General features: G+C 29.0%; 2 protein-coding genes across 2 annotated transcripts; one reads left to right on the forward strand and one right to left on the reverse strand.

Annotated features, from left to right (window-relative positions):
* Positions 1–4610: 4610 nt before the first annotated feature.
* On the forward strand, positions 4611–12281 carry LOC148227772 (farnesol dehydrogenase-like). The gene is made up of 6 exons (XM_088203020.1): positions 4611–4864; positions 7968–8127; positions 10692–10818; positions 10892–11021; positions 11723–11848; positions 11910–12281. Exons 1-6 carry the CDS (start codon positions 4658–4660, stop codon positions 11961–11963), a joined length of 804 nt encoding a protein of 267 aa, XP_088059146.1. The 5' UTR covers positions 4611–4657; the 3' UTR covers positions 11964–12281.
* nst (phosphoglucomutase 3-like protein nst) lies at positions 12063–24429 on the reverse strand. Its single transcript, XM_088203019.1, has 12 exons — positions 24234–24429; positions 20620–20690; positions 20419–20551; positions 20255–20350; positions 19804–19958; positions 17021–17223; positions 16837–16961; positions 16614–16773; positions 16373–16530; positions 16114–16306; positions 15862–16032; positions 12063–14230 (listed from the first exon to the last, which is right to left on the reverse strand). The coding sequence occupies exons 1-12, from the start codon at positions 24335–24337 to the stop codon at positions 14141–14143; spliced, it is 1659 nt and encodes a 552-aa protein (XP_088059145.1). The 5' UTR covers positions 24338–24429; the 3' UTR covers positions 12063–14140.
* Between the last annotated feature and the right edge of the window lie 438 nt (positions 24430–24867).

Below are 24867 nucleotides of genomic sequence, written 5' to 3' on the forward strand. Positions count from 1 at the left end.
TATCTTATTCGATATTATAATAAATCATTAATAGAGGAAACGAAATTTTCTTTAAAAAAATAATATTTTTAATTGTAGTGATCTAAAGAATATATTTATTTATGTAATTAATATTCATATTTATAAAGTAGTAATTTAAACATAACTTTTATATATATTATTTTAACCAAAGAAAATATAATTCTATTTAAAAAGTATTGATAAACTTCCTGACAATAGTGTTGGATTATATTACAGTTTGAAATTTATTAAATAGATTACGTCACGTAATATTTACATTGTTGTAGTTTAAGCACCATAGACTCATTAAATTTAAGCTCAGATTTCATTAAACTTAGATGAAAAATATAATTATGCATTTAAAAAAAAAGCGACATTTTCTGTAAAAATTGTGTTCGGTTATGTTTTACAAAAAAAATTAGCAGTGATATTTATTTTTTTAATTTTTGTAACGCATTTATTTTTGAGTAAAATGCTTTTTATTTAGCAAAATCTTTTTAATATATCTTTACTAAAATAAACAGTAAATATCAGTTAAGATTAGATGTATAAAAATGAAGCACGAGATTGTCGAAAATAATGCTCAAGTACAATAGCTATTACTTGAAACAATAAACCTATAGAATTATCACTTCATATAAAAAATGGTAATAATAGAAACAAAGTTGCAATTTCATTGTATATATAAAAACATAATATGCCTATTAACAAAAAAAATATTATAGAAAAAAGCAGATGTAAATTATTATATTTAAATAAACAGTAAAAACGACTACTTTTCTAATTATTCTGATTCTTTTAATGCCAGAAATACGATATAAAGTTACCACAAGATATTAATCATAATTAAAGACAAGAAAGCAAGAAAGATTTTTTCTGTAATTTTTAAAACCTATGACATTTTATATAAAAAAATATCAATAAAAATTACAAAAAGCATCGCAATAAATAGACATGTACTGGTTTATACAAAACCTTGCTTTTTATATAGATAACTAGTTTTAATGTATTCCAATAAGCTATTATTACTTCAAAAATGTATAAAATAATATTTAATGGATTTTATGTTTGATGACTAAAAACGATAACAGTCGTAGTTTTTATCAGATTTTCAGAATTTTAAAATTATTATATTATGAATAATATAATAATTTAATACAATAAGTCCACGAAATGACCGTTTCATGGTCATCTTTTACTTCTTCCTTTTTTTATCATTTCTTCATTAGCGTATCATATGATTTACATAAATACATGAATTCTTATACACCTACTTATAAAATGTTCAATATATTTTTTATACTCATATTCACAATACACCTATTCCAAAGTTGATTATGTTTTTATCGAGTTTCTCGTGTATAAAAAATATGTGAATATCATCATCCGATATCGAAAAGTAGGGAAACGCGAAGGTTTTCAATGTAAAACTTCGGGTCAAGTGTACGTGTTTTTGTTTTTGAAAGTATAAACTCGTTTAAAAGTGGATCTGGGCTCCTCATACCACAGTTGTATCTATACTGTTGAAAGAACAAAATTTCTTAGTGGTGAAATTCGCATCTAAATATTTATAACACATCGAATACAAATATAGTAGTTCGGAAATTTGGACCATTCGCACTCTTTCTCGGTAACGTGATCGAGTTAACCTTTTCAAGAATCGGTTAATAAGTATTGGGTTTCTGAGTAATAAGAACAAAAACTATGGCCCTCATAAATGTTAAACTTTATCCTGTATAGTCACTCGAAGCTATAGCCATACGTTTCGTATAAAATAAACATTTAGGCTATTAACATAATTGCTTATAAAAAACAATTGAGAATAATCGAAGTAAAAAATGATTTGGTGACTCGAGACAAAGATTTATTGTCAACAATGTAAAAAATAAATTTTACTTCCTGTTATAAAAAATTGTATATTTAACATTTTTTCTTCATATATTATATAAAATAATATAAAAACATAATTTGAATTTTTATTTACACAATTTTACGTATTTATTTTAACCCTTTGGACGCGTTAATCAAAAATAACATTAAATTGTTTTTTGTTTTTTTTTTTTTTTTTTTTGAAAAATGCAAATTTTATATTGATACTGTGTTTAAATGTTATGATTTTTTTATTTTTATTAATTAAAAATCATATTTTATGTTTATTCACAAAGAAAGTTTTTTCTTAAAAAGCATTTTTTTTACTGATTTTTGCGTAAAGAGATAAAAATCGATTTCCGCGTCCAAAGGGTTAAATAATAAGATATATTAGTGTATTGTACGCAAAAAATACATAAAATAGACTAGTTATTGATATATATTGTATAAAAAAAATCGTTATGGGGGGGCCTATTTATATTTTCATATACATTTTTGTTATGGCCAAAATTTGGCGGCACTCGGTAACACTGGCGTGACGGACTCTCTTGACTTATCGCGCACTTGCGCTCCGTATATTATATTCTATTATGTAAAAATCTTCAAATAATTCAATAAAACATTACTGCAGCGGCTCAATCTATGTCTAATTGCCACCCGTCATCATCCAGTCGCCAAATCGTCATCGATGAATAAGAGTGATGCCTCATAACACAATAAAACTAAAGTTTTTAGTTCATAATCTCCAAAATTTTAGAATTTTTCTGCAACGTATTTATTATTTTAGTTTATAATGATAAATATTAAAGAGAAAATTATACAAAACAAATAAAAAGTTGCCATTTTGAGAACCCATACATTGAAGACAAAGTAATCTATGACTTCCAGATTTTTGGTTGTATTGTGCCTCAATTCATAGAAGTCATTCAACCATTGAGTTTACTATTTATTTTTCAGGACAACATAGCATATTGTCTTAAATTAATAAATCTTCAGCGGTTCAGAAACATTATCGTCTGTTTCCACCCGAAATCGTCACATTTGCTAAACAAAGCAAGAGTTAAAAAAAGGCCTACTCTATCTCAAAAATAGTGCTTACGACACTTCCTTTCGAAATACACTTCCATCAGGATCTTTGATCTGAAACTTTATACAATGCAAAAATTACTTCTCTTTCGACTTATAATAACTAATGTTACCAACTACAAATAGATTGTACTTTACGATTTAATTAAAATGTGTACAGGTGTTTTTTTTTTAAATAAAACTTGATTTGTTTATTTTTTTAAAGTAAATAATTATTAAAAATATATTTTGTTTGTTGTTATAACAACTAAATATTATGTTTATTGTTTCCTTTTTATTACCTCGCATCATTGAGAGTCCACAACAAATGTTTTTAAAACACATAGGTATAACATAATTTATTTATAAATGCAAATCAATATTTTTAAGAAAAAAAATTGCATATGTTAGGCCAGATTGTCTGGCACTAAAAGGGTTGTGCAGTATTTACGTATTTTATATCTTATAATATTTACATTAACATTTATAACCCATATTTAATTAATTACTTTTAACATGAGTGGAAAAAAATAATCGAAAATAAATATTATTGCGATATTCCTAAGTAAAATGTGCAATAATATAAATAAATAACATCACAATCATATAAATATGTAAATAAAATAAAATTATTAAATAAAATATATCGCATTTTGAACAGATTTACAATTTTCTACACTTTTTTCTCATATGCTTCTTTCAGATAATCGTAACTGACAAAAATAATGAGTTATATATTTTATTGGAATAAATTGGCGAGTGGTGCTATGCCCCTTATATAACAATTTAGGAGGCATTTAGAAGCAGTCGATCAAAGACGATGTTGTCGTAGACATGTATGTATTGTTCCTAAAAAGATTTGCCTTCAGTATTTTCGAAAATATTTTTTTTTTATAATTAATGAAAGTGTTTTAATTAAGATAATGTATACATATATCAAAACAATAGTTGCCGGGGTATTCCTAATCGATTAACATGATGAGTCATACGTATTATTTTTTCGGTGAATTAATTAAAATAATAATAATAATGGCAATACCAGTAATTACCGGTACTGAAAATTCGGGTATTTTTTCAATCCCTATTGACAACATCCAGTCTGATTCAATACTGATTCTATAATAATTTTCATGTTTCATTTAATTAAAAATCACGAGCGTCTCGAACCTGACACATTTAAAATTATATAGTTTAGTTTTTTAGGTATTATAAATTTTATTTTTATATATTTCAAATGGCTGCCGCGCCTATTACTATGCCGTTCAAATATTTTACAGAAATTGATTTATTTTAAATAAAAACATACTTCACAGGAGACGAGCGTTCAATAATATTATATTAGTCCGCCCTTAAAATGCAAATAGACTGAAGGACTTTCATTAAGCATTATTATTTATTTTATCACCGATCACCAGAGCCAGCAACTCGCAATTTAACAACCGATCGGCTTCCAAAACATCGTGGTTCGTTAAATTTATTCAGCATAAACCCAAAAACGATCCGAATTTATAACCCATTTTGGCAGCGCTCCCCGAAATGCGAATTTTCGAACCAATATGCAAAGGATATGTCGAACACAAAAAAACGGTATTTTCGCACGACCGGTTAGGCGGTATCTCTACGCCTCTTTTCCTTCTCCTCGTTTCGCTATATAAAGCGACGATGATTGATGAAACTCGAATAGATCACTCGCCGAATACGCACCGACCGGCCGCGCATCGAAATGAAACTTAATCGCTTCCTTGTCGTGTCGATCTCATTAGCTGTTTTGGGCCTTATAAGTGTGGCCCAGTGTGCAGAGTGGAGATGGGCCGGAAAAAACGCGGTAGTGACCGGTGCGAGTTCGGGAATCGGAGCCGTCATAGCTATGGCTTTGGCTGAAAACGGGATGAATGTGGTTGGATTGGCCAGGAGGGAAGGAAAAGTCAAAGTAAGGATAGACTTAACTTTTGATACAAATATTTGTATTAATTTATATGTTATTAAAATATTAACATCACATCTTAATCTTCAGTGTCCTTCTTCAATGTCAGTTTGAATAAAAAAAAATACACCTCAAGATACATCCATAAAATATTTTTAAGTATTAATATTATTTACTTTTCTACAAATAACAATTTTTAAAAATCTCATTTAATACTGAGATTTTTATTTTCTTAAAGTATGTATTTTTCTATTCAGCTTTCTTGAATATTAAATTAGTTGGAAAAGTTACAGTAGGGATGGACTATATTCTTCAAATTTGAGTATTTTCCCATTGCTTTCTCAATATAATTATTCACATTATTAAGATACAAATATGGTAATTTTGAGTTATACTATATTTTCGTTTTATACGTCTTGAAATTGTAGAGATATATCAAACAAATTATTTCAGTTCCATTTTTTATTTTTGTAGAATCAATCTCAAGTATTTACAAAAAAATGTTAATGTCTCAGATTGACTAGGACTAAGAGGAAACGGATGTATTATCAATAAGGATATTATAAACTATATTAAATAGTCTTTTCTACAATAGTTAACTAAGGATATGATTCAACGTGAAAACAAGTTAAATAGTATTTTATTGCTTCATGGAGTGTGACTCAAATGAAAAAAAATTGTGGTTTCTCATTGTCTTCTATAATACGCATTCGTATTTCCGGGTGGTTAACCTAGTAATATATAAATATAATAAACAAACTAATTTTACCCCGTAAATACGTCCATCTTAAATCAAAACTTGTTTCAATATTCACTTTTTTACAGTTTCTAAATTCCTAAATTTATAGTGTTGTTTACTAAAATCTAGTTTATATTTAAAAAAGTTTTTATGATTTAACCTAAATTATAAAAAAATATTATAACGAAAAACATTTATATTTTTCATAATTATTAAAAAAAAGTATAGGTTAATTTTATTTTTAATTGAAATAATGAGTTTTAAAACATATTTTATCTATATTAGATTGCATATTTTAAAATATCTAATTTAAAATTATTGTACTACTTATATCAATAAATACTTATCGTGTAATAAAACACTTTTTAAGAGTGTGTATTATGCCATTTTTGCCACAAAGATTCATATGTAAAATATCAATTATATTCTAAGTTTCGTATTGTTTGATTTTGACAATTTAATTTTTTTAACATATTAATTTGTTTATTATAAAACAGATTTGTTTTTATTTTTAGATTATATGTATATAATTAAAGATTTTTAAAGTAAAAAAGTATATTTTTTATTTTATTAATGTAAAGTAAATATATTGCTGTTATTAATTACCACTAAAATTTATTGCTTATAGTGAATAATATTACATATGAGTACATATAAATTATTTTTTTAATCATATCGACATGAAACTTTTTAATAAAAATTACCTTGTAAAAATCGCGGCTAATTTCGTTAGCCAGTATCATCCGCATTATTGTTTTAAAATGGCGGTTTTGCAGTAATGAATTAAAAAACATTTAAAAACAGATTTTTTTTTACATTTATCTGCCTTTTTGAGGACATGATTAGTTTTAATTTTTTTATTTTAAAAATAGATTGTAAATATCTCGATTAAATTCGTTAGCCATTTTGTTTTAAAATTACGTTTATTCAAACAATATCATATAAAAATAAAAATAAATTTAATTTAAATTTTTTTTTGTTATTTATATTGATGTAAAACGAAATTTTAAAATATAATAATCATGTTAATATTCTGAACTAGAAATAATTTAACTAAAAACTAAATAAAATTATAGCATATAAATTGATATGCTTAAGTAATAATAATTAAATAAAATAATAATAATACTAACGTACGAAACACGACGACCTACACTTACAATAAACTTTTATTATCATGTGTAAATTTATAAATTAAATAAATTAAATAATTTCCTGCCTTTATTTAACTTAGAAGCACAGTTAATAAAAATAAGTTTTAAAATAAATAAAAAAAAATTGTTATTTATATCGATGTATAATATAACGAAATTTGAGGGCATTATAACTGCCGTAGTTTTCACCATTTTTTTTTTTTAAATTGCTCTTGTAAATATCTCAGCTAAGGTTGCTACTCAACCTAATCTATTATATTGTTTAAAAATCGCAGATATTAAAAAAAATATTGAAGTAAAATAAAAATTAAAATATATATATATATATATATATATATATATTGTCTAGTCATTAACATTAACTGTAACATATATAAAAATTTTCGTTAAAAAGTCATAGAGAAAAAAGTAAAGGTCAAAAATATTATATAAGAGATATTAAAATAATTTTAAGATTAAATAAAAAAAATTAAACACGGACCTAATACTTACTTATTTTTTTCTTTTTTAATACAAATACAAGGTAGACTGATTTGTGTATAAAATTATGTACTAATTATGATATTAAAAAACTATAGTATATACATATGTACATATGTTAATATTTTATTATCATACACCTAGTATTCGGAAAACGTGTATTTCTTAAAAATATATTATCATATTTACATAAATAAAATAATTAATTAAACAATTTATAAAAATGTGTATTATTGAAAGCTATATAGATACAGTTTCAATGAGACTAGTTAACCTTGAAAATGATATTCTTTTTTATACGAAATATTTTATTATTGACGTAAAGACGTTTCATTTTCACTTTGCAAATATAATTTTATTAACTTACTGTTTATTCTTTCATGTATTTTTTATCTTTGTTATGAATAATTAATGAATTATATGTTAACAAATATATGTTAAGACGCAAATGCAATATAAATTTATATGAATTCCTTTACCATAATTAGTGAAATAGAATAAACGTGTTCCTAATTTTATGAAGAACAATAAAGCTTTGTTTTAAAATAGTACAGGAAATATGAAATCCATTGAATAGATTAATTACCATCAGTCATTTGAAGATCTGCATCAATACATACATATCTCAAGGTTACTCGTTATAGGATTTTGCACACTTTCACTGTAAATAACCTTCTACAAACATCAGATCAGATATTTTATAAAAATATTATAAATCAATTCGTTTTAACTTCAGGAACTGGCTTCCAGGGTCAATGGCACGATATATCCATACAGATGTGATCTTTCCAAAGAAGACGATATAATCAGAGCCTTCCAGTGGGTGGAAAAAGTTTTAGGAGGTGTGGACGTGCTCATCAATAATGCTGGAGTATATTATCAAGGAGGCTTTATAAGTAAGTATTATATGTATTATACTAAAATTAGTTAAAATAAATTAGATGTCTGCAAACTTGTATTATATTATAGTATTATAAATGTGTTAACCCTTAGCTGTTAAAATTATTTCGGTATACATAAATAGAATTTTAATGAGGATACTGGACTGAAACCAGAACTAAACCAATTACGAATGTACTCTTTCTTAATGGGCTCATTGAAAGTCGCATAGTTGTGGCGAAAACGAGATACACTCCGATTTAAAGGTCCTGTTGCTTGTTGTACTGAATTCCTTAAAACCTCTCGAAGAACGCGACACGCTTTCGTAACAACACAATAATTGTAATAGGATAAATGGAAAACGAAGGGATCCTTTCTTTTTCTTGCTTTAGGCATTAGGTCATGTTCTACCTTGAATCTTCTTACCTTTACGAACATCGTGTAACAAATTATTATAGCTGTATTGCTAAACGCTTTTAAACAATATCACGATTTTCTACAATTGCCATTTTAGATCATTATTGTTAAGCTTAACATCTATACAGTTTATTTTTAGTTAGTTTTTTTAATATACGGAAAAAAAACACACTATTATTTCTGTTGGTATCATAACATGGAACAGGAAAATTGCTGTCAAACAAATATGCAAAGTGACTATATATTCAATAGCATTTAAACAGTTTTGCATTTATTTACACTTTTTTGTGATTTATATATCTAACACTATAGATATTTTGTTAAGGTTAAATAATAAAATAACATTTGTGTCCAAAATTCATTATAAAATATGGCTATTAAAGCTATACAGTGATTAAAATATTATAATAGTATTATTAATGTTCTAAACTATATATAATTTAACTAAAAACTATTTAAAATGATAATATATAAGTTGATAAGCTTAAACAACAATAATTAAAAATAATAATAATACTAATGTACGAAACACGACGACTTACATTAATAATAATCATGATTATTATCTGATGTAAATTTCTGATTAAATAAAAATAAAAAAAATTCATGCCTAAATGTCAGTTAATAAAAATAATTTAGTAAAATAATAAGTTGTAGGTTACATTAAAAAAGGCAAGCTCACGAGCGCAAAGCGCGAAATTATGAGAGCAAAATCGCCTCTTCTTTATTACACCCAAAAATGTAATTTTGTCCATTATAATTTTTAAATGAATAATGTGATATTTATTTGTAATGTTGATAGTTTATTTAAAATACATATATTATATTTTTTAATAATTAATTATTAAATTTATTACTTATAAATATAGTATATTTTCCCTCATCATCGTTGTGTTGAAATAAGTGCAAAAGACTCGCTAAAAGGGTAATAAAATCAATTGATTTGCTCGTCATGAATTTTCCAAGAAAATAGTTTTTTTTCATTAGAGTGAACAAATCCAAATCCCTGGATTACACATTCCATAAAATGACGACGTTGTCAATTTTACCGATTTTGAATCTACATTACGACCGACAAAGAATCTGTTTTAGACCATAACAAATAGTCTGGTTCCGCCCCAAATCATATATATCAGTCAGAGGATCGAAGACTTGAACTGGGCGTTGGATTTTCCCAATTATCAATGATACAAAAGTCAGAACACTACCGCACTGAATCACTTACTTCCGCCATTTATCCAAAACTACCACTTCGCTTCCAACTTGGAATAAATATAGCCAAACTGGCACCAAACAGAGTTACGGTGAATCACTTTCATTCGGTCGTCTGATTTGGAACAGCTGAAATTGTGACGTGATTCCCAAGTGTTCAACTTTATCTTCAACGAGGCACTAATCATTTTAAACTACTGTATGGCCAAATTTTAAACTCTTTGCGTTTATAAAACAATTTATATAAAAAAAATCTTAGTTTTTCAGGTGTAGCTAATTGTAAAGAAAAAATAGGAACCAAATGTAAGGTATCTAATCTTTGCACTATATCGGACACAATAGTACAGTATTTAAAACGCCTGTTACGTTTTCATCTAGCTCTGACTTTTAACAGTTTTTATGATATACAAAAAATACGCAGTAAAGTTGTAATAACACCACTGATACAATTTCTCGAAACTTGATACATTAAAGAAAAAAATAATCAGTACTACTATAACTATAATTGTAAAATATTATACTATATATCATTGATGGTAAACCAAAAAGTAGTAATAAGCTGGTATATACATATTTCACTGTATTATTTATGTAAAATAGTAAAAAAAAAACTATTTCTAGTGTCAATATCTCTGTATTAGTAATACGTGATAACTAAGACATGTAAACCATTCTATTGATAATAATTGAATCAAAGAACCACTCCCTTGAGAAACACTAAAAGTTTGTCACAATCACAATATTGACAAACCTATTTAGTAGCCCAAAACCATATATATGTATAGATAGTGTCATCATAAAAAACACACAAAATCTTGTCACTTTCACATATGCATCATAAACTTTTACCATGCATAGCTAATATATTATAATTAGCGATGGGCTCGTTTTGAAATGGCAGGTCAGACATGGCACACTTTCAGTTTCACAATAAATTAATTTCTACTTCCAGACGGAACGACCAAAGAGTGGCGGAACAGCTTGGATGTGAACGTGCTCGCCATGGCATTGGCATCCAGGGAGGCTCTCAAGACCATGAGGAAACGCGGAGACAGTGGTCACATTGTAAACATAAACAGGTATGATTGGCCTTCAACTCTCGATTTATATGTTGAATTAACATTTCACTCACTATCGTTATGCAATCCACAGCGTCAGCGGACACACGGTGCACCAGCATTATCTGACGGCCATGTATTCGCCGAGCAAATTCGCAGTATCGGGCTTCACTGATAGTTTGAGAGTCGAGTTGAATCAATTTGGTAGCGATATAAAGATAACGGTGAGTTGACTTGATATTTTTTATTATATAAACCGTCAATTGATAAAAATTCAAAACACCGCTCTAATGTATACAAACATGTAGTTTGAAATGGACCACAGCAACATGAAGACACAGCAGTAACTTAAAATAACTGCTGCATTTGCAACGTTTTAGTAATGAAAGATATGCAACCCATTGATATTCGTCGTTGATGCTTGTATGTTACTCCAGCAAGAGTGCGAATGAACTAGAACTTGTCAGCAAATAAGATGCTCTGTGAATCTGTCTTGTACTTGTTTATTATTACACCTACACAAAAATTACATCTGGAGAGAGCCCTTTTTATGGGCCATTTTTTTTTATTATTTTACTACGCAGACGGTATTCTTAGAGGTGATCAGCCATAATGACTTAGTGATCATAAATAATTATCCGTTGCAATAAATGAGTCATTTCTATGCATCAATGTGGATTTTGGCGTGAAATGGTATTATATGGATCGACCACGTTGTTGTTTCTATTCCTACAAAATATCTATTCAAAAACGCCACTCCGGCATTTATGCATTTAAAAATTACCATGCTACTTCTGCTCGTTTCTATGCTGCATGCTCATTCCCATGAGATTCTCAAGCAGCGCATCCTCCATGGCTCAATTCTTATTAAGTCAACGTAGACAAAAACTCAATTTTTAAAGTTATTAACAAATTTAATTTTTAGAGCATCAGTCCAGGACCGGTGAAATCTTATCCAAACGCTTACCATTACGACGTGTCTCCAAATATTTTACCCGAGGACGTCGCCGAAGCGGTCATATACGCTCTAGCGACACGGAGAGGAGTTCAGGTAAAACCAACATAAAAACCAAACAAAAATCAAACCAATTCACATAAAAAAACAATTACAGGTGCACGAACTCATCATTCAAGGAGCGAGATCTACTCCGTGCCGTTCCAGTTGAATCTCGTCAAACCAAAAAAATGCGCCTCCGACTCAGAGGCGTATGAAGAATAGTTCCTATTTACGTGTATAAGTTAAATTTACAATAAAAAACAGTTAGTGAGCTGTGAATTTCTTTAATGTTATCTGATTACATATGTATAAAATAAAAAAAACGGAATGATTTTACGATCCAAAATTGAGCAAAAAATTTATGCAGAAAAAGAACAGATTTAGATTGAAAAAAAATATGAGAAATTGACTTTTTTATGTAAAAAAATATATAAGTAACACAAGCGAATATATATGTAAATATTAAAAAATATACAAGATATAAAAATGAACACAATTAATCGTTATTTTATATATAGTTAATCCATGCAGTTAAAATAAAAAGTAGTTAGTCGAGTTATATAACGCAATTTGATTCGGTAATCCAGTTTCATGATATGTGAGAAACAATGTCGATCTTTACCTAACATCTGGGAAAATCTAAATGGAATGTCTACGTCGGAAATCACCGAAGATTCTAAACATGTCTTTTATTTTAATATACATTGTGTTAAATACGTATAACGTCAAACGATCGACATGGCTTCTCTTCTTTGTAACAAAAATACAGCACTACATCTAATAATCTCAATTCACAATTACTACAAATTTATATAATAGCTGCGAATATTTTTTTTGTAAAGCGATAAGCACCATGTATAAGGATCAAAATAGATGCCGTACAATCACAACTGTATTCTATAAAAAGCAATAGGTTATAGCAAAAGTTCTGTATATTAAAAAAAGTGTAGAGTAAAGAAAAGCAGAGACTAGATCGACATCTGAATTGTGATATAGTATAATATTAAAAATAAATTAAATTGATTAAGAAAATTATACAGAACTTAAGCTATAAACCCGACTAAAGTAGATATTTAGATCAACGCGTATAAAATCGGTTTTAAGTGAAATTCCGATATAATATCCATACTAATCCGACAATGACACTATGTTACTGTTATCTAAAAAGATTAAATTTACAATTGGTTCATATTGCTTTCAATGGCAGTGACATTTGAAGGCTCTTCTTTAAAATGTATTAAAATCATAAACTTACACGCTATTCTGATCAATAACAAATTATATGCTTCGGCAAGATAATGTGTGAATCGAACTGTGCGTTTTAGACTAGTAACTTAAACAAAACATTGGTAACGAGTCTCGGTTATTGTAAGTTCTTAACCTATTCATTTAAAATAATACATCATAATGATCATTAATAAAAGCAAACCGTCGATACCCTGTAAAAAATTTCGAAATAGAGAGAAATGCGTTAGTAACAGTCAAAAACACCCTAAGTCTCTAATGTTAACTAAGCAATTTAAAACCACTATATATGTATATAATAATAATAAAAAAAATATTAAAACAATCGAAATGAAAATAAATGCAGTTGCACGTTAAATCAGAACATCACAACTTCACATCGCATATCGTTTTACGTACACATCTATAGCGATTTACTAATACCGACGATGTTGACAATATCGAAAATATACAATTTTGTTTATATTTCGAGTATGAAAAAATAATTTCGCTTACGATTTACTATCAACGACCAAAAGCTAAACGACTTTTACATACATATTTTATAATAATATAAATATGAAAGCACCAAGTTTTATACAATACTCAATCGCGAATACCACTCTTAAAACGTACTACAAAAATCTCTGACGTTTTCCTTCGTCCATGTGAAAATGACACGTAAAACATAACATACATAAACACAATTATTATTGCTGTAAATACGCAAAGGTTCTCAAACTTGTCCTGTCGATTTGAAAACCAAAGCAAAACGAATGATATGCACGTTGATTGTTAATAAAAATAATAGTTAAAATTTCGTGTTAAAAACATTATTGCTTTATATTAAAATGTGTGTATATAATAAAATTTATTCAATAAATAAGTATATCACTGTTAACGTTAAATAAAATTCAATATAAATTTCTGTATAACTATCTATAAATTAATATATTTAATTATATAAAATCGAATTAATACGTTTTAGATTTATTTTAGAAAACAGAACTCAGCGTTATATTATGTACTTTGTTTGAAAACCTCTGAAATTAATATTTAATAAATCTTCAATCGCTTATTGAACAATTTTATTTTTATAAATTAATCATATCTTTGCCTCCTTCAATATTTGGATAACAATGGCGGATCTCCAACTCCATGAGCCATTTCGTAAATGGCTGATGCTACCTCGGTTGCCAGATGTTCAGTATCCTAAAAATATAATTTTAATTTCAAAAAAAATACATTATATACATATGTTACAGTGAAGTTATATTTTCACTGGCGTTTTAGTGAAAACGTATCCGAAAAAAATTTCATCAATAGAAATGTATTCATACTAGCGAAAATATAATTGAACTGATAATACATTTAATGGAAATAGTTGGAGGCACAAAACATTGCTCATAACTCTCGATACATTTACAATATGTAGCTTGTGATGATAAAGTAGCTTGATAATTGTGTGGCACTTCAAATAACCAATACAAATTTATTGGACTGAATTTCTGATTATGATTCGTAACTTGAACATATTTTCTCAAACAAAAGCGTTGGAAAGTAGATTTCGTACAACGTTAATCAAAAAATAAAATGCTACCATGAAACCAAACTATCGATTTTACTAAGTGCTGATCACAATTGATCATACTGAAAGGAGCAATCGACAATCAATAAAAAGAGTATTGTGTTCCAAGATTAATAGCAAAAGCAAAAATTGTTACAACTTGACTGTAATATTTTAATGCATCCACCATATTGACCGGAACTCCTGCCAGAACCACAAATTCAAGAGAGGAATTTTTCAGCTATCAGAAAGATTAAAGAATGACATCTATCAAAATGGCATATTTCTGAATTTTAAAAATACACACAAAGATATTTTAAGAAAAAATCAGAAACAATTTACAATCTAACAAATGAGCTTTACCAAACAAAAAGATTAGTGAAATCATCATATTCAGAACACCCAAGAATGGCCATGCACTCTCGAAAATTATTAGCGTTAATTACCGTAACTTGAAATATACTAATACAATTTATTTAGACACATATGCATTGTTTTATGTATTATTTATCATCATTGGGATGTGACCACAATGGTTTCACTCTTAAAAAGCCACCCGGGAGACTTTCGCTTTATTCGAGGAGTTTAACTCATAACCTTCCACGATTATTTTGAGAGATATGTGCATTTAAATAAACACTTTGTTCCATAATGCAGTTATTCATAAGGTGTTGCACCTAATCTGTCCAACAGTAATTCACAAGCAATTCGTTTTATGGAACAATTATTTTATATGTTGCTCATTTAAATTGTTTTAGATTTCACTAGTGAAAATATAACTTCACTGAAAAAAATACACATTTACTGTAACATTTCTTCATCACATGTAAATAAATAATGATATGGTATATATTGTTACATATGGAAAATTTGAAATCATATAATTTTACTAACATCTGCCAGATAAAATATTTTTTCACTAGTAAAAATATATATCTACTGGTGAAAATGTATTCCAATATGATTTCACCGAAACGGTTCATTTAAAAAAAGATTTTCAGTATAGATTCGACTGTTTTATTTAGATTTTCTTTGAGGGATAACCCGAGAATTTCTGGTTTAGAATCAAAGACGTCATTTTAGCTTTTTCCTGATGGAGTGCACAAGCTTGCCAGTCAATGGTCGTTTTTTTTAATATTTCGATTTAATTAAAATTCATATTTAATTAAATGACGTGCATTTTTCTGGCCAAATTCAAGGGGGGGTGAACTAATTTTAATTAAATTAGTTTTTATATTATTTTTAAGTGTCAAATAAATATTTTCAAAACACAAACCTCTTTACTAGCTGTTTCTGCATATACTCTCACAACATCTTCAGTGCCTGATGCCCGGACGAAAGACCTGCCTTTTGGATACTTTGCGCAAAGAGCATCGATCCTGTTTTGAAGTCCTTCAGGCGTTACGCAAATCCTTTCGGCGTGCTTGGTAGTAATTAAATTTCTATCCTAAAATCGTAACAAAAAAACTATGATTAATACATATCAAGATTTACTAATAAATCTAATTTAAAAATAAATAAAGCAAACCTTGACTGAAACCTTCAACTGCTTACATGGAAGATCCTCGTAAGCCTGAAACCACTGATGCACATCCCAGCCGTTATGATGCAGCACCGTCTCTACCAAAAACATGTCCGAAATGGCATCACCTACAGTCTCATTAGTGAGATCAATCAACGCCAACATGCGTGTAGCCGCATCACGTTGATCTGGATTCAGTCTAGTGTTAAAAATTAATTTAAGACACATTCGCTTTGAAAACTAATCATATATTCAATAAATTCACCCTTGATCTGCAGAAGCTGCTTTGATAGAAGCTTTGGCTCTTTTGCTATAAGTAACAGTGCCATGACCATTTGCCTCAAAATATATTCCAATATCGTACTTCATCGCTTCATGATGTAAATGCTTCACACCAGTGCTGACACAAGCCACCGGAACACACTTCATGTAATAATACAAATGTATACATATTAGATTTTGAAATCCAAATGCATTGAATAATCTTCTATTTCTGCTTTACTCACCAGTTTATCAGTTATATACTCAGTAGATGCACCGTTAGCATAAGCTGTTTGAACTATTCCCATTTTGAGATCGGATAATTGACACTTCTTGATCAACGACATCAAATAGCCACCCAATAGAGTGGCTATCCTGTCTCCATCCAAAAGATGGAACGTTTCACTGAAAACATAGCGACAATCAGCATTGAAAGATTAATGCAAAATATATTTATAAATAAAATACCTATTATCTAAATAATAATAGATCAATCTATCGGCGTCGCCGTCGAAAGATGCGACTCTTTGATTCAATTCCTTTGGTACACCGACGGGAGCAGTTTGCTGCACTTTTACGAAATCGGCACCGCACTGTAATCAAACGTACGATTATCATCCAAATAATGTAGTCTGTATTTAGTACAACGTACGTTGAGATTTAATTTTCCACCATTGCCTCCGGCGTTGAATATTGTTACGTCAAGAAAGCCGTCAAGTTTTTTCTTTATGACGTTCATCTTCTTGCCGCCTACTCCGTTGGCGCCGTCCAAATACAAAGACGGATTGTACGAAGAATTGATCGGATTGGGACCCCTTAGCTTCTTGAAGGCGTTCACCAACTTGTTGTAATATCCTATGAATTGTTATATAAAATAAATTGCCTGTTTAATACCACAACAAAAGGGAATTTTTGATATTTTTAACCTTTATATAACAGTGGCATTTTGTCTACGAAGAAAGAAAGGTCAATATGTGACATATTATACTATTTAAAAAATGGTATGCCATTTTAATAACGGAGAGTGCAAAACACATTTGTGGTTTTATCAAAAAATCAATAAAAAAATAATTTCCAGCAACTGCACTAAACCTATTGAGTATTATAGATTTTTATTCGCTATATCCCACTTACGTTCATATTAAGAGGTCTTATAACAATATTACGACTCACAATAAGTGAGAATCAAATGAAGCACATATAAACCGAATTTTAACCAATAGGAGAGCGCAAAAAACAATTACTCCTTCTCAGAAGTTAAAAATTCACGTTAAAAGCAATAAAAATCCACGTCTAAAGCAACAAAATCGTACTTCGCAGTGGGAACGCTCGGTAACGAGCGTTCCCACTGCGAAGGCGCCGACACGATTTTATTGCTTTTGACGTGAATTTTTGACTTCTGAGAAGTGAAATTGTTTTTGCGCCCTCCAATTGACCAAAATTCGGTTTGAATACACTTTGACCAATACTCTCGTGTCAGAAGTCGTATTAATATCAGTAAGGATAGCTATCATATTTTTAAAACAAACTTCTGCTAATTTTCGCCTAAGATATAAGTTTGCTTAGGTTGTATTTTGTACATGACCTAATGAAAGTTCTAAAACTATAATTAGTTTTGTAATTTTCATTAGGTTAGGTTTGGGTTTGAACAGAAAATGTAAGTTTCACAACCGTAAAATAACTTCATAGACATTTTAGAGCAGCATATAATTTCACTAGTGCTTTTCAGTTAAATTATATTTTCGCTAGTAGAAATATATATATATATATCTTCTAGTGAAAATATATTTGGACTTCATTAATGAAAATATAACTTTACAGAAAAATACACATTCACTGTAACATTGCATGTAAATAAATAATTATATGTATGTAAATTCAGTTACGTATGGAAAAGTTGAATTAATATAATTTTACTAGCACCCGCCTGATAAATTATATTTTCACTGGTAAAAATATGTATATACCGGTGAAAATGTATCTCGATATGATTGTACTAAAATGACATTTAGAATCAAGGACATCATTTCTGCTTTTTCTAAGATGGGAGGGGGGAGATGGCCAGTCAGTGGGCGTTTTTTAATATTTCGATATTATTAGAATTCAAAGTATTTAATTAAACGACATGAAGTTTTCTGGCCAAATTCACCAAGGAGGGGGGGGGGGCAAATGTCGTCACAGATGTCGCTGGAAATCTGGTCTTTTTATTTTTAAGTGTCAATGAACAATAATATTTTTCAGTGTGATTATAACATGCACTTAAATGTGAAAATGTACTCCGATATAATTTCACTGAAATAACATATTTCAAAAAATATTATCGGGATAGATTCAACTGTTTTTATAGATTTTTTTAAGGATAATTTTACCGGAGAATTTCTGGTTTAGAATCAGGAACGTAATTTCAGTTTTTCCAGGAGGGAGAGGAACAGAAGTTAGCCAGTCAGTGGTCGTTTTTTTAATATTTCGATTTCATTAATATTAATATAATAGTATTTCATTAAATGATATACATTTTTCTAGCTGAATTAAAGGGAGGAGCAACTGGCTGCCAAGATTATGCCAATTAGCGCCATTTGAGCACCTAGAAACTAACATCTGCCACCTAATTGATATTATTTTTCAAAATTAATGAAAAACATCAAATGTTTGATTAATAAAAAAATTCTAAGATATCTTTAAATTAGTGTTTTTTTATAAAAAAAAAGTTTGGAAACTGAAGTTGGATCACCATTTACATATGATATACTTCGGCAAGAACAATGTATCACTACTCCTAATTAAAATAAAACATTCAACCTAATTAATTCTCACTACGTTATAGACCTATTATAGGGCACAAAATATTCGTCAAAATCAACTTCACGATTCGAAATTTAATATTGAATTGAATTAAAAACAGTAATTTAATTTATTTTAAAAAAATATATACGTAAATGTAAAAACAAAACTTTTTAGATTGAGAACCATGAGTAACAATTCACACGTCTAGGTTTTGAGCGGCTGGCACAAACTGGTCAAAAAATAGTTTCCAAAATCCATCGATGGATTAACAGATTTTATGACGAATTTTAGTAATTTGACACATCTAGGTAAAATGGTTAAGAATTACTAAATCTTTTAACTGTAATATATTGATAGAAGTATCTCTGAGTAACTAATGAAATAAAATACTGGAAATTTTATCATCAAGTCATTTAAAATGGCTTCAGAAAATAGAAAATATATTGGACACGACATAGATGCCTTTTAACTGCAATGATAAATCCATTTTGGGCATGACATACATGCCTTTCGACTTCTAAATATTAGTTTAGTAACACTGATTCAATTCCGTTCCCCGCACCAATTTTTTGTATATGTTGTCATAAATAATTTGTGTGTAAAAAGTTGTTACATTATAATATTTATTCCTAAATCATACAAAATACAAACCTTCATCAGTAGGGATGCCATACTGGTTATTAGTATTTTTGCATCTGACGTAATAATGAAGCATCGGCGTTGTTACGATGCCAAACTCGGTAGGTGTTCCTTGCATAGCCATGACTCCGTTGCATGCTGCTTTTGCTAGACCAGGACTAGTGTACCTAAAATAATAATAAAATCACTTTAAAACTCTCTCTAATTTAATTATCGTCGATTGAACGCACCAGCATGATAGTTCAACTGTTAGTGTACCTACCCATCAATTAATGGGTCATAAGTTCAATTACACTTGGTACACGCATTATTTTTTATCTTAACCGCATCCCAGGCGATTTTTTTCTTTATAATCAAAATACTTTTTTAATTTTACGAATATGCATTAACTAAATATTTATTGTTTTTATTACAAAAAAATAATGAGAGCCAATCATAGATTAAAATATAACTGATAAAATACCTCGTATCAATTCCGATGTACACAGATGCCTTCAATCTCATATCGATGTTGTGCAATTTGACTATTTCGTCCACGACCGATGGCAATTCGGTGTCCCTAAATTATACAAAAATAATTAAACAATCTATCAAATATATTTATACCATTTATACAATTACACTCACTCAACATTGGCCAATTTAGTGGCCAAAGGTTCCCATTTAATGTCGAGCATTTCACCGAAGGGATCGATCAGCTTTACACCGTTGTCTGGCTCCAAATTATGGGAGGCGGTTATCATCAATCCGATGACAGCTCCTAAAATTAAACCATAGTTACAATAATGTTGTATTTTGAGGATTATGAGGATCAGATTGTTAACGTACCATCTTGAGTTCTCGATCTTAAAACAGCTAGAAGACCCATGCGATACGCTATGTGATCTAAGTACATAGCCCTGTAAATGGAAACAAATTTTAAAACTCGTTTTTATGACTACGTAACGTGAATAAGTAGTAAAAGTAATATTATATAATGAAAAATTTCCATTTGTCGAAAAAAATCACCAATTATTTTTTCAAAGCAAATCGAGATTCACTATAACACTTTTCAATCCAGTGAATTAGAACTGATTACTTAACCTATTGCGCTCGGAAGCCGCGGCAGCATTTCATATTCAATACTTTAGTGGCATTTCTAAGTTATTTATTTTTTAAATCATTTAATTTTCTTTGTATTTTATATTGTAATAATTACTGTGGTAATGGATGTGTTTATCTTTCAATGAATGGTGTTTATTTTATCAATGCCGAATTTTTTCCAGTAATAAATATGACTTATTACTGTGTTCATTCATTTTTGGTTCACTTATTTTTATTTGGAACACATGTGTGTTTCGAGTGTTTTGCTTTCAATAAAAATTACGCTCTGCACTGTTAGAGCTGTCTCAAACTGTGTAATAAGCATAGGAATTTATGTAACAGGGTGTCTCAATATTTTTACTCTCAGGGATCTTTTTCGTGTCAGTTTAAAATTTAGCATCAATATTTTTTTTTTAAAAATAACATAAAAAATACGAAATTTATGTATTTTTTAACACATTGTTGTCGGGACACGGATTTTTCCGTTTTTGCGGTACTGCTGCTGGATTGCGGGACCCGTAAAAATCCGTTTTTGGTAGTCTGTTGCTAGAAGTCGGCTCACGTGTTTATCCGTGTAATTTTAACTGCATTTATTTTTGTTGTCAGCAGCTAGATGTCACTGCTTTGATATTTAATAAAGACATTATTTTATTCGTCGTCGGATTTATTACAGTTCCACCAAGTATTGTACTAATTTTGATATCGAATTTTTATACCGTACAAAAAATTAAATAACGAACTATAAAAAGTTCCTGTTATCCCAAATATCTTCCATTATGTTCAATTCTATTCAAGATGCTTCGAGGAATTACTTTCTACCTGATGTAAAAGAAGGGATGGTCGGGAGTGAGAAAACAAAACAAATTCCAATGAAACTTGACCTAGGGTAGATAACAAGCAACGGTCATTGCGACATCTGTGACTTGTTATAAAAAAAAATACATCATTACAGTTACGCGTAAATGTTCCGTCGTTCGGTTGTCTCTAAAAAATAGTTTTACACCCCGAAATGTTTTCCCCCGATGAAAATAAATATGACGATGAATTTTCTGATTATTGATGATTGGACCAAAAGTGTGGCTATGTACCTTTTGACATACCTCTACAAAGCGGTACGTGTTTTTAGAGATATCATACCTTGAAAAACTATTCATAAAAACAAATTGTGACATATTTTAGTTTTATTTAGTGTTTAATTCGATTTTTTATTACATACATTTTTATAGTACTTTTATGTGCAAAATAAACGCAAGTTTCCAGTGAATATAAAAGTGTCAACCTCCATGTTTCTTCTTTATTTGATAGTACTGTTTATGGTAAGTCTGGGTTTAAAATTTCATAATTTTATATTGCATAGTATAAAAGTTATGGCGAGTTTCCGAAAAAAAACGCGGAAATTCTTCGTTTCCGATTAATTCCGCGGCTGCTAAAAAATGGCCCGCGCCAGGCTTAAGACAATGCCCGAAATCACCCGACAACAATGTGTTAAAAATGATCAAATTGCGTAAAATTGTTTCCGACTGGTTTACAGACTATGCAAAGGGTTAATTATTTACTGAAATAATAAACAGTTGTATAGAATTTTCAAATATTTAAAAAATTTTATCTTATGTTTCAATCAAATACTTTTTATTGTCAGTTAAATAATAGTTGATGAAACAAGACCAATCGCGAGAATCAAGATAGCGGCTATGAAATATATATATATAAGATAATAGTGATAAAAGAGCTTAGCTTTTATATCAGAACATACGTATTTGTTTCATAGAGAACATGTTCTAGTTTATAATGAAGACTATCTTATGGAAGCGATTAATTACTAGCGTATTTTTCAATATATTTAGTTATTTGGACATGATGATATTATGAGAAAAATAGCACATCCGCTGAATAGCTGAGCCAAAAATACCGAAAGATTGTCATGAGCCAATTAATATATTTGTTGTTTTACTAACAATACTAATTTTTTATAGAGCATCTGTATGTTTTTTTACAATTTTGAATGTTGCATTTTAATAATTGTTGTGACCAACGTTAATAATAATGATTGAATAATTGGCAAAAATTTTCGTTAATAAATCAGTTGTAAATTATTATAAGAGTATGATCTGTTACAGTACAGTTAATTCAATTAGAATGATTCACATGGGAGATTTTCTAGAGTAGTATCACACTATGGATAATATTTTAAAATTCTAAATAATGCTTGTAGACATTACTTATATTTTTTACAAAGCTTTGAGCACTACTAGTGATGTAAGCTTGTAAAGTGATTTATATTTGATAAGACAAAGAATGATTTTTGGTATTTTATTAATATATATTTATTCAACCCTTTTACTATGAAGAAGAGCATTAACACTTAAAAGATAATCTTAGATTAAATCCCAGGTAATAAACATTTGTTATTGAATTAAATGAAAGAATAATATTTCACCCGTAATAATTTTTGAGAGGCCCTTATTTAATCTGAACAAAAAAAATGACGAATATTGGTAAAATTATAAATTGTTTTACCCTTTTAGATGCGAGATGCGGATTTATCCCACAATATAAAAATCATTATACATGTATATAGAAAAAAAATATTTCTAAAACTATATTTATATTTTTTTTATTTTTATTTTTCAAGATAAAACCAGGAAAATTGTTGTATTATTTTTCTGAATTTTTTCTGGATTTTTTTTTATAATTTCTATATTCCTTATTAATTAAGTTGTATTAAATGATTGTCAAAAACATTTATATATATTTTTCCTTTTCCCTCATTATATCACTTTTTACTTTTTAAATTAAATTGTGAAGGTGAATAAAGATGCAGCAGAGGATGATTATAAACATATAAAAAATCACAACTATATCTTAAGCTTTTTTTTAGTTAATAATTGATACATTTCCTGACTTTTTATGAAATTTAATTCCGCACATAAAGAGTTAATACACATCATATTTTGAAGAATAAAAAGATGACGTTTTCCTAGATTTCTTTAATCTTACGGATAAATTTGATGATGAATAATTATAGGGACATATATTGATTGTTATAGTTATTAAAAAAACATGCTACTGATTATAAATAAATAAATTGTACATAACATATACGATAAGGCGTAGCATAAACGCACAAGGTCGTGCATGAAAAGTCGATTGTTATAGGAAAAAAGAATTGAAAGTGATTGCCTGAAATCGCCTTTCACTCTTGTTGGTTCGCGGTACGCCGGTCATACCGGTTTCGAATGTCAACCAGAAAACGATCACAAAGAAGGAACACAGCACACGGAATAGAGTATCCATTTAGAAAGGGGGAAGTCGGATGAGTAATGAGGGCAATGACTTATGGGATAGGTTACGATTCTCACTTGGTGCGAAATCCGGCCGTGCCGTACGGCACATCGGGCAGGTTTGGAAGTCGCGGATGCATCTCTCTAGCGAAGGCGTACACCGTTCTGTACGCGCCTCCCATGCTGCCGACACCTTATATTGTCCGCGCGCCGCCGATAGGAAACCTACGTCATCGTGGACGAGGTGTTGCCGAGGCGAAAAAATATTACGATCGATATTTTTCAAATCGTTTATTCACAAAATTTATTCTTTATCATAACTGCTTAAAAACACCGTTTCATTTCAAATCGACGAATTTTAAGCTGAATTTAGTAGTGTTCGATATTACCCCAATCTGCATAAATATTTATTGTTTTCATTTCTTTCAGCAGAAGCAGATACAGCAATTTTGCTAGTACCTAAATAAATTATCACAAAACGCACTTATAATTTATCACAATTTTCAGAAAAAAATAATGAATACCTTCCTAAGCGCTAGCGCTACATATTTTACCCTCACGAACAATTTTTAATATGAAACTAGCAGCTCAAATACCTACGTATCTACAAAAAATAACGAAATTCAAACCTAAATAGAATTTTACCTTTTTACACAATTTCTGGATATGGACGTTATTTTTGGGGAAGACGACTAACGCAGGCCCATTCACA

This window comes from Plectrocnemia conspersa, unplaced genomic scaffold (assembly GCF_051122295.1).
Source record: "Plectrocnemia conspersa isolate PC_06_02 unplaced genomic scaffold, ASM5112229v1 ptg000013l, whole genome shotgun sequence".
In the NCBI taxonomy this organism is placed as follows: domain Eukaryota; kingdom Metazoa; phylum Arthropoda; class Insecta; order Trichoptera; family Polycentropodidae; genus Plectrocnemia; species Plectrocnemia conspersa.

Coding starts and splice junctions, on each gene's coding strand:
- nst (XM_088203019.1), bottom strand. CDS start 24,337: ATGGGAGGCGCGTACAGAACGGTGTACGCCTTCGCTAGAGAGATGCAT. Junction 20,691..24,233: donor ACGGCCGGATTTCGCACCAA/GTGAGAATCGTA, acceptor TTCCATTTACAG/GGCTATGTACTTAGATCACA. Junction 16,307..16,372: donor GCAGCTTCTGCAGATCAAGG/GTGAATTTATTG, acceptor TTTTAACACTAG/ACTGAATCCAGATCAACGTG.
- LOC148227772 (XM_088203020.1), top strand. CDS start 4,658: ATGAAACTTAATCGCTTCCTTGTCGTGTCGATCTCATTAGCTGTTTTG. Junction 4,865..7,967: donor GGAGGGAAGGAAAAGTCAAA/GTAAGGATAGAC, acceptor TTTTAACTTCAG/GAACTGGCTTCCAGGGTCAA. Junction 11,022..11,722: donor GTAGCGATATAAAGATAACG/GTGAGTTGACTT, acceptor TTTAATTTTTAG/AGCATCAGTCCAGGACCGGT.